General features: G+C 34.5%; 1 protein-coding gene across 1 annotated transcript in view; it reads left to right on the top strand.

Moving 5' to 3' along the window:
- The first annotated feature begins 433 nt into the window (after nucleotides 1-433).
- LOC138711821 (endothelin-converting enzyme 1-like) overlaps nucleotides 434-17,185 on the top strand; it is a 41,392-nt gene continuing 24,640 nt past the window's right edge. The window contains exons 1-2 of the mRNA XM_069843077.1: nucleotides 434-867; nucleotides 6,076-6,198. Of these exons, the coding sequence (XP_069699178.1) occupies nucleotides 715-867; nucleotides 6,076-6,198 (276 nt within the window). The 5' untranslated portion in view covers nucleotides 434-714. The remainder of the gene's footprint in view (nucleotides 868-6,075; nucleotides 6,199-17,185) is intronic.

The following is a 17,185-nucleotide window of genomic DNA, read 5'->3' as shown; positions in this document are numbered from 1 at the left end:
ATTCTAGGAACTAGAACACAATATAAACATATTGCATCGGGTGCCTAAGACTTTTGCACAGAAGTGTATGTCGAATCCTCGGCCTCATCTCGCCAAATATCATCTATCACCAATTCCATCGACATTAAATAACATCGTAGTTGATACAGCGTTGTTAAATAACCAAGTATATAAATATGCAGCAGATTAACTGATTTTCTTTAGTGTGCCAATTGACATTATGTTCAAATATTCAGCCCGATATTGACAAATTGGTGAAAGCTAAAAGTTATCAGCATTCCTCTTTAGAACATGTCCAACACGAATAATAATATTATGCGGCTGTCTCTATTATATTATTATAGTGTTCTGAATTGTATTGTGTTACTTACAAACCGCCTTCAAATACGCCACTGGCATCGACATAGCCAGCGGTGAGTCAAAGTATATCTCACCCCTACTTGCGAGTTTCGCAGCCCTGTACTAGACCCTTCAGATTCATCCACTTCATCTGATGAAGAATACATAATTTTATAAATTTATCGAATAACTGTTTTCAAAAATTCTTTTTCTGGCACAGATGGACCTATAAAATTTGCTCACTTCCTTCTTGTTATTAACTTACTGTTATCTTATTTATTTTCTCATAGATATAGTGCTACAGTGCTGGACGATCAATAATATCTATTAAAATATTGTAGACCTACATGTGAAATACTTTTTGTGGAGTGGCCAATGAGTATTGTAATTACTCTTATTAAATTTGTAATATCAAATTCTGTATATTTTCAGAAACCTAATCTTGAACATCATACTTCATGTACCGGAACTTCTCATGAAATACCAGATAATAGTGATCGGATATTGACTTCTGATGAATATAGTCAGGTATGACCAACATTTTACAATGTGACTCAATTAAAGTTCTTAAAATATTGGCTAATGTTGTATTAAGTTGTGAAATAAGAATATTAAAATTACCAACGTAATTCCAAATATGAAATAAAAATGTCTTGAAAATGATGTTCTTTGCCATTATGCAGCAAGGTATGTTAAATATTTGTCCATTGTAACTTGCAAATCCAGTTTTCTTCCATTGTAGTATTTTCTCTCTTTGCTGTAATCCTTCCCCGAGATGAATGATAAGAAAGATGATGGTTTGTTTTTAGCCTCCCCAAAAATATATATAGACTGCTAAAATTTCTCTCATTTCAATTCCTCAGGATTTGTAAGAGGCTTCTCAAAATACACGCTCACACACACGTGTTCTGCCCAAGGGCACGCCTTTCACTGCAAACCCAGCATTCTCAATTCTTTCCTATTCTCTGCCTTCCACTTAGTCTCTGCACATGATCCTTATGCAGTGTATAACAGTGTTGTTCGTACACCTCATATACTATTAAAGTGACCTTTGAAATGACCTTGGAATTAAAAATATATCAATCAAAGTAAATTCATTATTAATATTTGAGGAGAAAAATTTGCTCCAGTGTTGGGGATCGAACCCGGGTCCTTGGTTCTACATACCAAGTGCTCTGACCACTGAGCTACGCTGAATTCAATCCACAGCACCGGATCGAATTCTCCTCCCTCAATGTTTCCTTTTATGGCCTGACTCCAAGTTAGGCATATATGTTGACGTATGTCCAATGTCAACTGCCATTATACTAGGAGCGCACTCAGCTGAGTGACTTATTTGGCTGGGATTCAGCAGTTAAGTGCACAGTAATCTGTGCAGACATATGCACTGCTAGCTACGAGAATATTATAGATTTATTAATTTGTCATACAAAATATTCTCTGTAATATTGACAATTAATATTTGAGGAGAAAAATTCGCTCTGGCACCGGGAATCAAACCCGGATCCTTGGTTCTACATACCAAGCACTCTGACCACTGAGCTACGCCGAATTCAGTCCGCAGCACGGGATCGAATTCTCCTCCTTCAATGTTTACCTTTATGGCCGACTCCAAGGTAGGCATATATGTTGACGTATATGTCCAATGTCAACTGCCATTATACTAGGAGCGCACTCAGCTGAGAGACTTATATCGTCGTTGTTTTTGCAATAATTCCTATGTGCAAAATACACAATTTTTCAGTAGGAGAAAAAAACACATTTATTCATCATCGTACATAGGGGATTGTGAATTCTTACATTTTCGAAAGAAAGAAATATAATTACATATAGGAGATTTTATTATTTGCTGTATCACTATTTAAGTTATTTAATAGAAAAAAACTGAAAATCGATAAATATGTCACATAGGAGTTATTGCAGGAACAACGACGACATGTAGCTACATACTTACAGGGTTTCCAGGTGATGAGTGATATTATGGTAACATGATACTGAAGTTATCCTTCTCTACCAAAGATTATAATAAATTCTTATACTACAAAATATGCAGTTTGTATCAAAACTTTATTTTTCACTAAGTAAACTCAACCTTAAACCAACAATTCTCTTTAAACCTCAAAACCTTTGATTAAACCAGTTTCATAATGTTGAAAAATTAGACAAGCTAAATGTACAAAATTGTGTTTGTTTTTGAGCAACATTAAACTGACACTGAGAATTTATTTTAACAAAAACGATAAAATTAAAATTCAGTCATTCAACATTATTCATCTCCTATCTATATATAATCAGCTCATGATCTTTGTTATTCTATCAGAATAAATCACAATCTTAACTAATCATTACAGCATGCAGACTTACGATGTGGATTCGTTTCAGCCTAGCAAAATCTTTAAGTGCCACGGCCGATCTTCAAAGGAAAAGGAAAACATCTTTTAGAATTTAAATAATTTCACCAAAATCTCAGTGGGCTATAATTTAATTAGTTTTAGAGAAAAATCCAAGTACAGTGGCCAGTTTACCTTCACATCATAGGTTGAGATATATGGTTCCCAAACACGGACACCAAGCCTTTCCGGTCTGAGCTGATGGCTCCAGCTCTAATCAACTCAGAATGACTCAGTCTGCACCATCGAACTGGAGGCCAAAGGGCCATCGATGCATGCACGTAGAAACGAGAAAACATATCAGAATTTGCCACATCGAAAATCCTTTTCTGAATGCACATGTTCTAAAATTATAAATAAACAACACTCATACATGTCATTACATCCTGCCGGATTACAAAGACAAATCATTCATACACATACCATTACAATATTAATATTTATAAAGCAGCTGATGCTTGGATTGTTTTTTTTTTTTTTTTTAACGGTAGGTCTTGCAGTTCTTAGCTAATCATGTACAACAGATGGCGAGGGATAAAGATTTTTGTTTGTCATGTAATTCAACGTTTTAGTAGTTACATGAAATTCTGTCCCAACGTTGTATGCATTGAAAGTAAATATGTCGGTTGCTACATTAACCATTGTACTGTATCATTTGCTACCCGTAGCTTGTACTCCCACTCCCCTTTGCGCTGTGTATGTCTCGACATTGTGAATTTTCTCTCTTCATTCAATTGCACTTTGGAATTTTTTCAATTTAACTTGTCGACTATTGATTGTTTCTCAATTGGGATTGTAGCCTGGTTCATTACGAATCATTTACACAATTGAGGAGCGTTTTTGCTAAACTCGATAGATACAAAATTTTGCGAAAATGAGTTATATATCACAATCATATGATGTTTAGCTTCTGTATCACCCATACAGTCAGATTTTGCACAACTCGGTTCATACCGTGCGTAGAGGATGATTAGAAATATCTCCTTCCCACAACATAAACTGTGTATACAATAAAACTCGTTTTCTGACAAAAGTAGTTTTGTGCATCGATCGAGTTTAGCAAAAACGCTTCTCAATTGTGAATGTTCTTTTGCTTCGCATTCTCGAGTTACACTGCCAAGGCTACTATGGAACCTGCCAATTCGTGCCTAAACTTCCCCTTTACCGCAGTGAAGATAGATGATGTCACTCACTCCAACTCAATGATATGTTGGATACATTTATCCTTCTCTTGGTCTCCATTTACTTTATTGGAATGTGCCGTGTAGTTTAGAAATTATATGCAGACAAAACTGGCCTGAAAATGTATCTACCAAATTTCTATATTACCTAGTGTTGAACAGAACTCATACACGTTAAAAAAAATAAGAATTGCTTTACTATAAATTTTCTGGCTTAAACATATAGGAGATCTGAAAGTAGGCTCTATTAATATCCTTCCAACCTGTTACTGACCAGAAGAAACACAGGGAACAGATATTCAATTCAATATCATTAAATGATACAGTGAGTCTACTAGAGCTTAATATTCACAGAGTGAACTGTAAGTAATATCAATAATTTCAGGGAGTTGTTTGAGATATTTCAAACAAAACAGTCTAATACAATTTTGCTTGTTTTTGCTTCCTTTTGGAGATAAAAATTGTTTTATATGAAACGTTTCATAGCATGTTTTGGGAAAGGCACTGATTTAATTCCCAATATGCTCAGTCAATTTAAGAGGGCAATGAATTATGGTAATGAATGATTGAAAGAATTTTATTTTTGTTCTTTAAATGTGTTGTTTTATAATGCCAGGCATTTGACAATAAAGTCATTTGACCTCTTGCACTCCAATATTTTTCAAAGATATTATCATGGTCAGCCACTGAAGCACAGATTTTGAGGTGTTCCGAATCCATTTCTTGGTTTGAGTTGCGCAATGGGCAGTTAGTGGAATGATATATTCCAATTCTATGCAGGTGATTGACCAAACAATTATGGCCTGTTGCCAATCTAAATGCAGCTACAGACGATTTTCGTGGTAAATCGGGAATTAACTGTGGATTATGATGCACAGAGTTCCATTTTTTTCCCTTGAGATTGTGTTATCAAATTTTGTTTGTTGAAGTCTTAAGTGTGTAGATTTAATAAATCTTTTCACAAAGTAATATGTAGATTTAGTAACAGATCTGTAAATAGCAGTGCTGCCTTTCTTTGCTAAAGCATCCGCATTCTTGTTTCCCAAGATTCCACAATGGGATGGTATCCATTGGAATACAATTCTTTTATTGAGTGATATTAATTGAGAGAGCATTTTAGTTATTTCTGCTGTTTGAGATAAAGGTGTCTGTTTAGAGACTATTGATAGAATAGCTGCTTTGGAGTCTGACCATATAACTACATTCCTAAATTTATTAATGTGGCACAGAAGATTCCTGAGACTTTCACTTATTGCAATGATTTCTCCATGAAAACTTGTTGTTCCATATCCAAGAGATCTATAAAGTGAGAAGAGACAGCAAGTAACACCTGCACCGGCACCTTGTTCTCTGGAGATCAAGGATCCGTTGGTGTAGAAATGAAGCCAGTTTTATGGAGGGTACCTAATATTAATTGTCTCTAAAGACAATTGTTTTATTATTTCAGTGTTTACTTCTGATTTCAGTATTTCTTCTGTTAAATTTAGATTATATTCTATATTTAATAGAGTTAAAGGGTTTGGTTTAATTTGTAAGTTTTCTTTTAAATTCGGAATATTGATTTTCTTGTTTTAATTCTTGAACTATGGATATGAAACTTTGAGTTTTCAATCTACTGAGAGGACTGTATGAATGCCAATTGTTTCCTGGTAATCTGATAAGTTTTTCAAATTGAATTAGTGCTTTTTCTTCTATTGTCATTTTGATGCTGTTAATATTAGTGAGGAATCTCATAGAATCTATTGGAGTTGTTTTGATTCCACCAGTAATGAGCCTGAGAGCTTGGTTTTGAACATATTCTATTTCGTTTATGGAAGTTGAATTAATTAAAATTTTTCCGCAGTATGTCAGCACTGGCGGTATAAACATTTTGTATGTAGTGTTTAAAGTTTTCCTAGAGCATCCCCATTTCTATCCTGCTAGATTGTAAAATTCTTTTGCTGAACGAGAACGAGAAATTAATGACATTACTTACGGTTCACTCTGTATAAGGAAAAATACAGAAAATTGATTTAAAAAAGCAATGGAATATATGAGGCACTGCGTATAGTAGGGGTGAACTCAACAAAGAATCACGATTTCAAGTTTGCTCCTAATACAAAGTATCCACAACGCCTCATACTCTTTCCAACATAATTAATACTGGTTTCTTTTTTTCTTCATAGTTACCGAGTGGTGCATTGCAGTTATCTGATTCAAAGGAGGATCTCCTACAAGATATTCTGCACAACAGTCTTGCTAAGGAAAACAAGGAGATTCTAAGACTGAGAAAAGTACCGGTATTGAAAGTAAGTAATACTTTAGTATACATAAGTTACATAAATCAAAATGTATGTTGTTGACAGACTTTTTATAATAAATTGTTATAACACTGGATCTTCATATGACAAACATTTATTGAAATCAATTTTTAAACACATACTTCTTTAATTTGTAGAGAAGATATATTCATATCAGCTTTGGGACTATAAGCTTTCCATTAAGAACTTTATTTTATTCCACTTCCACAAGGAAATAAGTATGTGTTATTATCATCTGCTTTATACCCACCTTCCTTTTAGTACATAATAATAAATTGACACACATATCCGTAGAGCATGGGTTTTATGTACTATGAAAATGAGAAATATGTACATAAATATGTGGCTAAAAATGGCAAAATATGTAGATAAATATGTAATAAATAAAAAAAAAGTATGTAATTTAAAAATTAAACTTTATTAGATGCATTTTTGCACACTAATGAAAAATTACAGGTGCACATGTGATTCAACCCTAATTAATTATTGTTTGGTGACGCAATTAATAATTAAATATTTTTCCATATTTTTGCTGTCATTGATCGTCTCATCAGTGGCAACCCATAAGAAGGAATCATCAAGTTCAGCTCTAATCGTTTCCATTGTGTCAGTGTAGCAGGAGTTCAAATAATTTTTATGGAGTATTGATTCATGCGAAATATTGAAGTTGCAGTATTTGCATACGAAAGCTTGAAACTTTGGAACTCCAAATTTATACCATGGTATGTTTGCAGCAACCATTGCCATGCACAAATTTTTATTAAATTCACTGGTACAAGACGAAGAATGTTTCAGCACCACTTGTGTAAGAAGAAATTGTTTCTTTTCGACGGAGCACATTTTTTATTTCTCACATGAAGTTCAATTTTTAAATTCTGTTCTAATTGTGACTTCATGGAGCACCCATTGCATTTGTCACAAACTTTGCACAGCACGATTTTACCATCGCAGTAAGGGAATCGTCAATTGAAATCCAATCTTTAAGCTTGGGTGTGAATAGCAGTAGACTAGCTATTTGTATCACCTGTCAAAATAAGCTTCTTAAGAAAACAGAAGAAATTGTTGTTTTCTTTTAGAGTAACTGATTAGAGATGTTTGTGCGAAATGGTCATACCCACAGGGTAACTTTCACTTTTTCCTTCACCGCGTTAGTACAATGACCCCCCTTCGCAGTGGTTCCTACTTTACCGTTACTTCTTAAGGGATATACACACTATTAGCATTGCAAACAAATGTCCATTTTATCACAGAATACGTTATTGTTTTAATTATTAAATTATATTTACCCACTACAGATGAAGAAATAAGCTTTATAAACAATTTTGAAACGTATAACTTAAGAATTAAGTAGAGGGAAAATTGGTGAAAAAAATGTGTATTCTTTCAAAATATGTAAAAATGTGTAAAATATGCCAAAATATTTATTATGCACCAAAATGTGTAAAAATATGTAACTTTAAACTTCGGAATAATGATGTCTTTGATATGATTCGCCGGCATTTTAGCTTTCCTTATAGCTACATATTTAGGAACAAAATATGTAATTACATAAAATTCGGGCTCTACATATCAGTGATGAAGCTAAGGTATAAATATTGGGTAGCCTAAGCTGAAAAAATTTGCTTCCTTTATATATTTTTATAAAGCAGAAGATTCTCGGCTTTTCTATCTTTTTTTTTTGTGACAGACCCCTCAAGAAGGTGAAGTCCACTCATTTTCATCCCGAAACAGAATACATATATATTTGTTGTTCCTGCAATAACTCCTATGTGCAAAATATAAAAGTTTTCAGTAGGAAGAAAAAACACATTTATTCATCCTATGGCAGCCGTACATAGGAGACTGTGAATTCCTACATTTTCGAAACAAAGAAATATAATTGCATATAGGAGATTATATTATTTGCTATATCACTATTTAAGTTATTTAATAGAGCAAAAACCTGAAAATAGATAAATATGTCACATAGGAGTTATTGCAGGAACAACGACGATATGTCTCATAACACTCTGTTAGCGAAGGATATTTCTTATACCATGAAAATTGAAAATTTATATTTTGCTTTCCTCCATGTGCTTTTTTAATATGTAAATTCGGTCGGTGTCGATCTTCTGTTTTTGTAAGCACATTTTGTTTCATACGTCCAACTTGAAAACAGTTTCTCTTTTAATTCTACAAATAATGACTTCAGTGTGCCATTTTACACAAAATTAATATACAATAAACAACACATATTCACTTTTGATTAAACTAATACTCAAAACGCAGCTCATTCATTGAACACCAATATGGTTGGTTGGTTGGTTGGTTGGTTGGTAGCCAAAGTTCTGGTATCATGGCAATGAAGCCATGAGCCATCTTGCAGTGCAGTATTTTTCCGTAATGTTGAGGTGAACAGGCAAGGCTTCTCAATCTTCCAGGTGGTGCTTATCCATGATATCTCCAGCCGCAAAGGAAACATTATTAATAAAGCACCAACTTATCTTACAATTGAAAATTACAAATTTGAATATGTAAAAATTGTTATATATCTTGGTTCCATGATCAATAATGACAATGACATCAGTCTTTAAAATAAGAGAAGAATATCTATAACAAATGAATGTTACTTTGGATTACTGAAATATACTATTAAATCGAAATTCTTAACCATCTCAACTAAAATAAGAATATATAAGACGCTTATTAGGGCGGTGCTGATGTATGCCTCGGCAACTTGGACTATGAACAAACAGGACATCAGAAGACTTAGTATCTTCGAGAGGAAAATTCTGAGAGCAATTTATGTACCCGTCAAAATAAATAATGAATGGAGAATTAGATATAATAAAGAAATATAGGATCTGTTTAAGGAGCCAGATATTATAACAGTTATTAAAATTGGTCGATTGCAGTGGGCTGGACACCTGGTAAGAATGGATGATACTAGACTCGCTAAAAGAGCCTTTACATCCAATCCTGGAGGAAGCAGATCCAAAGGAAGACTGAAGAGCTGGTGGAAGGATAATGTAAACGAAGATGCCAACTTTATTGGTGCACGAATGTAGACAGTCAAGGCCAGAAGTAGAGACGGCTGGAATAAAATACTGAGGAAGGCTAGGACTCTCAATGGGTTGTTGAGCCAATGATGATGATGACTTATCCAGGATTACGTTCTTTCCACATAACACACAATTGGGTGAGAGGGAGATGCCGATTCTATATAAATGAGCTGTCAAACAATCATGCCCGGCCAGAAGGCAGAAGGCTGTCACTGCTGAATTTCTTGGTTCTTTATGGATGATGTTTAAATTTTGGGGGAGGGGTTCCCATGATTTATCTTTAGCTGATTCCTTTATTCTGTTCAAAAATTGTTGTTTGTATTGAAATTTTTTATTTAATGTAACAGAAATAAATGATATTTGAGTAATATGTTTTTGTATTAGGGTGCAGCCTTTCGCAGCCAGTTGACCCACCAATTCATTATCTGTAATGCCGCAGTGCGCTGGAACCTATTGCAGAACTATTTTCTTGCCAGTTTTTGGAGCTGCTTGATCAGGGTGCAGTACTCAGAAGTTGTGTCAGTTTTCTATGAACTAATATTAGCTATAGCTTGTATAGCTGCTTTTGAGCCGATGAAGATTACAGCTTTGGAAAATTTATTTTTTATTTGTAGTAGATTGGTTAGAATAGTGAATACAGCTTCAACTTCTCCATCAATGTTTGTGGAGTCCTTCCTGACTTCTTTATAGAATGAGAAAAATTTACAAGTTCCTCCAGCTCCTGCGGCATCAAAATCGTTTTGTAAAGCTCCATCACTGTAAATGTGTAGCCAGGTTTCACAACGATATTTGCTATTAAATGTTTCTAATGTTAATTGTTTTGCTCCATTTGGATTTGTATCGTTTTTAACAATTGTTTACTGTTGTTTATTGTTAGTAAAATAACATGTACAAAAATGCAGTCTTAATTTTTCCCTGAAGGAGTGAAAACTCGTGCTCAGGGAGTTATCTACACACATACTTAGCACAAACAAAGATAATTATTTGACACAAAGTGGGTCAAGGAAAACAAAATTATAGGCATAAATTAACTTTAAAAATACAATTTCAATTTTAACAATTTAAATCATACAAATACATACACATATTAAATCAACATATTATATTCTTTAAACATTAAATTCCTAACGCTACTTTTGAAATTACTGATACTAAAATTTTCCATATTTGGGTATTTTTCAATTATTTAATTATATAACCTTGGACCAAAGTAGGTACCATGGCTAAGAGATGTGCTTGTGAAACACTTTGGTCGTATAAAATCGGATCTTTTAGTTCCATATTTATGATGATACAATTTGAATTTATTACGATTTTTATGTATGAAATTTAATAAGGCAATATAATAAATCTGTTTAATTTTCAAAACATTAAAATCAGTGAACAAACGCTCGGATGAGTAATCAATTGGTTTATTAAGGCATATTTTAATTATTCTTTTCTGAATAAGTATTAGATCTACTAGATCTACAGTGCAAGGCTCTGACAACATAAACATTGTTTTTATTAATAAATTAATCAATATCGTGCTTCCTGTCATAACACATATTTTTAATTCTTCCATCATTACTTCTACCTACCAAAATCTTTGGAAAACGGTTTTAGTGCATCCAATACCTAAAGTAAACACACCTACATCTCCTAAAGACTATCGGCCAATCTGCATTCTTCCCGTTCTATCAAAGGCTCTTGAACGTATTCTCCATAAGTAATTAAGCAAATATCTGATTGAATTTAATATTATCGACCCCTTCCAATCTGGATTCAGAAGCGGGCATAGCACTTCCACTGCTTTATTGAATTTAACTAAAGATATACGAAAGGCTATGGATAAACGACCAGCAACAATATTAATTTTATTGGATTATAGCAAAGCATTTGACTCTGTTGACATGGATCTACTATTAACTAAACTTCGAGTGTTAAATTTTTTTGACACCGTTATCACCTGGATGCACTCCTACCTCACTGGCCGCCAGCAGCGTGTTGTCTTTAATAATCTGTTCTCCTCCTGGCAGACAGTAGAGTCAGGATTTTCCCAGGGTTCGGTATTGGGTCCATTGCTTTTTTGTCTCTATATTAACGATATCACCAAGTCATTTAAATATTGCAGATATCATATTTATGCAGATGACGTTCAATTATACATTTCCACCAGTCCTGACAGACTGTGACTGTATTAATAGACTCAATAAAGATCTCGAATTCGTTTCATCTTGGTCTCAACAATTCGGACTTAAATACAGATAAAATACAGATAAATCACAGGCTATCTTATTTTCGAATAAAAGATTAATCCCCGATATTAATAAGCTGAACCTTCCTCCTGTGACTCTGAATAAAGCAATCATTCCATTCAGTTCAACTGTAAAAAACCTGGGAGTTCATTTTGAATCTAATCTTACCTGGGACACGCATATCAAACACACATGCAAGAAAGTATTTTCCACTCTTCACTCATTAAAAAGATTGTACCATTATCCAGCTAAATTAAAGCAGATGCTTGTACAGACTCTTATTATGCCTCATTTCGATTATTGTGATGTTTTATTCAGTGATCTCAGGGTGGATTTATGCCAGAAACTGCAACGTGTTCATAATGCGTGTGTTCGTTTCATTTGTAATGCCCGCTACTACAATGTAGATTAGAAAAATATCTTATGATGAGTTGCCAGACCTAACGCGTTGCAAATATTTAATGGAATGTGTTCCACTGTATTTATTTTTATATTTTTTTTTGTTTCTTATTTTTATTACCTAAATCGTGTTTATTTATCACTTAACGCCAATATGTATACCACTGTGTTGTTTTTTTATTATTAATCTTTTTTTTGTGTGCATTTTATTCAAATGTCGGTTTCTGGTTTAATTATGTAAATCCTACTTAATTGTAATCTAATACTAATATGTATACTAATGTGTTTATTTTTTATTTTTACTGTGTACACTTTTTTATTGAATTATCGGCTTATTTGTTTATGTGATTCATATTTGATTCTAACAACATTAATATATATTCCACTATGTTTATTTTTATTTTATGAGGTAAATTTTATGTAACGACCTCTTTTGATCTCATTATGTACCTAAATTGTATCAGTATGTAATTACTTAATTCCGATCCAATTTTATGTTCAACTGTGGAAGCAAGTTTTAATCCTGGTTGAGTGTAAGAGAAGGCCTTACAGCCTTAATTCTGCCAGGTTAAATAAAGCCATTATTATTATTATTATTATTATTATTATTATTATTATTAGTGGAGAGAGAGTAGAATTACAAGCATTTCCCCATCCTAAAATTCCATATTGGAGAATGGATTGAAATAAAGCTAAATAAATGAGACGTAAAATATTAACTGGTAAATATGACGGAAGTATAACAAAGATATAAATTGTTTTACGTAATCTATTGCATAAAATATGTAATATGTTTATTCCATCGTAAATGTTGGTCAATTGTAATGCCTAAATACTTAACTTCTGAGGATTCGGTTAATATGGGACATTCACAATTTTGAGAAGAACAATCAGAATGATGAATTTTGAGCCTAAAAGAAGATTGAGGAGATTTAAGACAACTAGAGCTTAGTGAAAATGGAACAACAGTTGTTTTGGATGTGTTTAAGGAAAGAGCCTTTGGTCTTGGTTTGGTTCCAATAAGTTGTTTCCAGTTTGAATATTTATGTATTACAAAGGATTTTGTCGGATTTGTGACATTTCAATGTTAGTTTGAGGAATGAGATGCGTTTGTAATCGTTTAACTTTCTGCATAAATCCTTCTTGTGTGTTTAATTTAGTAGGCAAGATTTTGTATTTTCTCCAATAGTCTGCATTAGACAGTCTGATTAATTTCTCATACCGGATTTCTGCTTGTTCTTGAAACTCGTGTATCAGTGTTTTTTTTTTTTTTTTTTTGAGTAAGTTGTCTCATTGGATCTATTGGTGTGGATTTCACTGCACCTATAATTAAACGTAGTGCTTGGTTTTGAAATTGTTCTATTTTATTTCATTGCTGTGGGGTGCATGTGATGGGTGTTTCATTACAATATTTGAGGATAGGTTTCATGTACATATATGCAGGGCCGCCGACAGGATTTATGGGCCTCTGTGTAATATTGTGCTCGGGCCCCATTGAAAAAATAAGTTAAAAATTACAAGTTACCAATTATTCTGACCATAATAATTATTTGCAAAATAAATAAAAGATAACCCCATACACAGATACAAATCTAAAAATATAGCCTACACTTTTATTACATTGAAAACTTTTAGCGAAACTTCACATTAGCACAATATATTACATTCATCACACTTCTTCTTCAGTAGGGCCTACATACGAGGCGCATCCATAAAGTAACTTTCCCACTCGTCCCACAGCTAGCAAACCATATGTTGCGCGAAGCGACTGCGTGTACATGATAGAGTAATGTCCTGGCATGGCGCATGTGCTAGCGGAACTTCCCGAGTGCTCTCAGTAGCTTTGTTGCATTGATTGAAGATAGATGTTCCTATTCGAGCTCCCGCCGAGTGTGAAATGCGGTCAGTGATAAAGATTTTGAATGCACAGGACATAGCGCCAATTGAAATTGATCATCAGCTGTGCCAGGTCTATGGGCCTAACGTCATGAGCAAGCAGATGGTGCGTTGCTCCACAAGGTCGTCTGTGATGATGGTTGGCCTCCTACTGCGCTCCTCGTCATGCATATTTTTGCGTCCTGCTGAAAATAGTCTACAACAGCAACTCACCATCTGCTTGCCCATAGACCATAGACGATCGCTCTTCAGACTAAGAAAGCCAAGGTTACTCAGTCTTTCCCGACACATTGTTACTCTGAATACATTTTCATTTCCTTCATTTTATTTGAAGTTGGTGTGAAATTGAGCGTTGTTAGTGAAGGTGCAGAAAATAAACCAATCTCAAGCCCGTCTGTTCAGGTTGTCAAAAATGAAGATAGTTGATACTTAGAAGAGAATACTGATGATTGTGGCTGTCTAGAAAAAAATTCTGATAACAGTAGTATTGAATCAGAACAAGCAAACAATAGTAAAAATGATGTGTTAATATGTGCAAGTGAAATAAATTTACCCACACCAGTTCCTAACTCTGAGTCATGGCAAGTAACATGCGACCTTGGAAAAGTAAAAAGTGGCAGACAAATTGTAAGTGTCATTGAATGCGTTGTTCGAAAAAGTATCCCCAACCTGCCTAATAACCTTCCAAGAGACGGAACAAGAGCCTTTCCAGTATTATTTTCAAAACCCAAGAATGAAGAATGTGTTGCCAGAGACTGACTAGTGTGGAGTGAAACAAATCAGTCACTGTACTGTTTTCTCTGATTTGTTTCACTGTACACTAGGCAATCTCTGGGAACACATTCTCCATTGTTGAGTTTTGGAAATACTGTAATACTGTTTTTGGAAAGGCTCTTGTTTTCGAACAACACATTCAATGACGCAATTTGTCTGCTACTTTTTAGTTTTACAAGGAGGTCAATTTCACACCAACTTCAAACAAAGTTCTACTCCCTTCCTTAATATGTTCCAATTTTTCTGTCTCTCCTTGCACTTCTCAACTCACGACTTATGCTTCTACTTGTCCATTGTCCACTCGTAACACTAATGAACAGAATTTACTAGACAAATGACAACGAAAAGACGAAAGATTCGTCACGAAACATACTATGTAGCCCCTACTGAAAAGGAAACGTAATCCTCCGGCTTGGATTTGGGAGAGTCCACTAAGAGGACAAGCTAATTGAACGTTTTCGGTACAAGTGACGGGAACATATTTCAGGCAAATGCCGGAGCCGTCAAGTGTCGTGTCGATGATTGCTAACGTGGGAAATCTATATTCTATTATATAAAAGTTAAACATTCACATAATGAAGTGGTAATTTGTATTAATTCTACTATTGTTGGTTAATATGCCACATTCATGTAACAAATGTTCTTACAAAATTTTTAGTACCGGTATGTATCTGTGAATAACTATTTGTGATAATAAAAAGTAACCAGACTCACTTAATCTGACGGGACCTTACTGCTCACGGGCCCATATGCACTTGCCCCCTTTGCCCCCCTTCTCGGCGGCCCTGCATATATGTGGAATTTAGTGTACGTCTCTGGCTTCCCCATTTGCAGCCAGCTGATCTTTTTAACAGATTTAATCTCTTTTGGGCTTTTTCTATTACAGTACAGGTATTAATATGATCTTTTCAAGATAATTTGTTACTGGTACAGTATCAAATATGACTCCTAGATATTGTGAATTGATTGCTCTTTGTAAGGGAAGTCCATTAAGCTTGATGTTTATGTTAACTGGTTTAGTGACATTTGTGAATATTTTATATTTAGTTTTGTCTGGATTTACTTGCATTAGGTTAGTAGAGCGCCAATATTCCAAATTAGTCATAGCTGTGTTAATTTGGGTTTCCAATGACTTGAGCTTATTCTTTGGTTTTGAAACCTAGATGACGAGGTCATCAGCAAATAATGCAAACTTTACTTCTTTGCCAAAAATTTGGGAAGATCATTGATAAATATATTAAATAATGTTGTACTCAACACTGCTCCTTGAAGTACACCCATAGCTGTTTGTTTGTATTTTGAAAAATTTGACTGATATTTAACTATGCTGAATCGCTGTATGATAAAGTCTTGTAACTAACAGAGCATATTACCTGTGGTCTTTTGTCCTTGTTATGGGAATTTTTCAATCTTGTCATCTAATTTTACAATTATTTACCCTATTAACATAATATATTCCATTTTCACTGAACCAACGTGTATTATACCGGTAGACTGTATTCACTTATTTTCATATATATAACTTACAGAGAGTTCTTATACAGCAGTCCTAGGTAGTAATGTTTCAACGGCTTAATGACAGTAGTGCAGAGCACCTGTCCTGAGGAAGCTAAGCAGTAAGGAGTGGAGTGGGACTGGTCAATGTAGAGAAGTATGCACAGACTTGTCAGACACCTGACCGCTTGCCATCCTACAACAGATTTGTTGGAGGTTGGAGTGGGACTGGTCTGCATGGGAACTCTCTGTAAGCCTGTACATTTCTTTATAGGCCCTACTACTTACAAACGGTCAATTACACTAAAATAATATTATTCTATCTACAACACGTACCAACAGACGAAAGTTTTGTAAACGTACCAGTGACAGATCACACACCATCGAACTCAAACCCCAATATGTTTTCCTCCATTGCTTGACAGCACAGAATTATCTTGAATAATTTCGAGGAAAAATTGTTCCGGGGCCAGGTATCGAACCCGGGACCTTTGGTTAAACATACCAACGCTCTGCCACTGAGCTACCCGGGAACTCTATCCAACACCGATCCAATTTTTCCCTCTGTATCCACAGACCTGGACAAAATTCCGGCACATCCAGCGATGCTGATATAACCTCTGCAGTTGCAAGCGTCGTTAAATAAAACATAACATTTTTCCACAGACCTCAAAGTGGGCTGACAACAGTCAAGCAACCAACATTTGAGTGCACTTTGAGAGCCCACTTTGAGGTCTGTGGATATAGAGGGAAAAATTGGATCGGTGTCGGGTAGAGTTCCCGGGTAGCTCAGTGGGAGAGCGTTGGTACGTTTAACCAAAGGTCCCGGGTTCGATACCCGGCCCGGAACAATTTTTCCTCGAAATTATTCAAATTAACTTTATAGGGAGTTATTCCTGAAAGCTTAATTTGCAGAATTATCTTGTTATGTAGGATTACCATATATTTTTGGTTGAAACCCACAATACATTCATTATCGACTTGTTATACAGTACTGCTGAAATTCTGTTCTAGGCTATATATTTTTTAATGCTCATACTGATTCTCCTAATATTACAAAAGTAACTTAAAATTATTTTAGGGGGAACTTCCAGCTTAACTGATACAAAGAACAGATATATTTTTATTTTGTCT

The sequence above is a fragment of the Periplaneta americana genome, chromosome 13 (assembly GCF_040183065.1).
Source record: "Periplaneta americana isolate PAMFEO1 chromosome 13, P.americana_PAMFEO1_priV1, whole genome shotgun sequence".
Lineage (NCBI taxonomy): Eukaryota > Metazoa > Arthropoda > Insecta > Blattodea > Blattidae > Periplaneta > Periplaneta americana.
The sequence above is the reverse complement of the archived record's forward strand: the minus strand, read 5'-3'. Positions and strand labels throughout refer to the sequence as shown.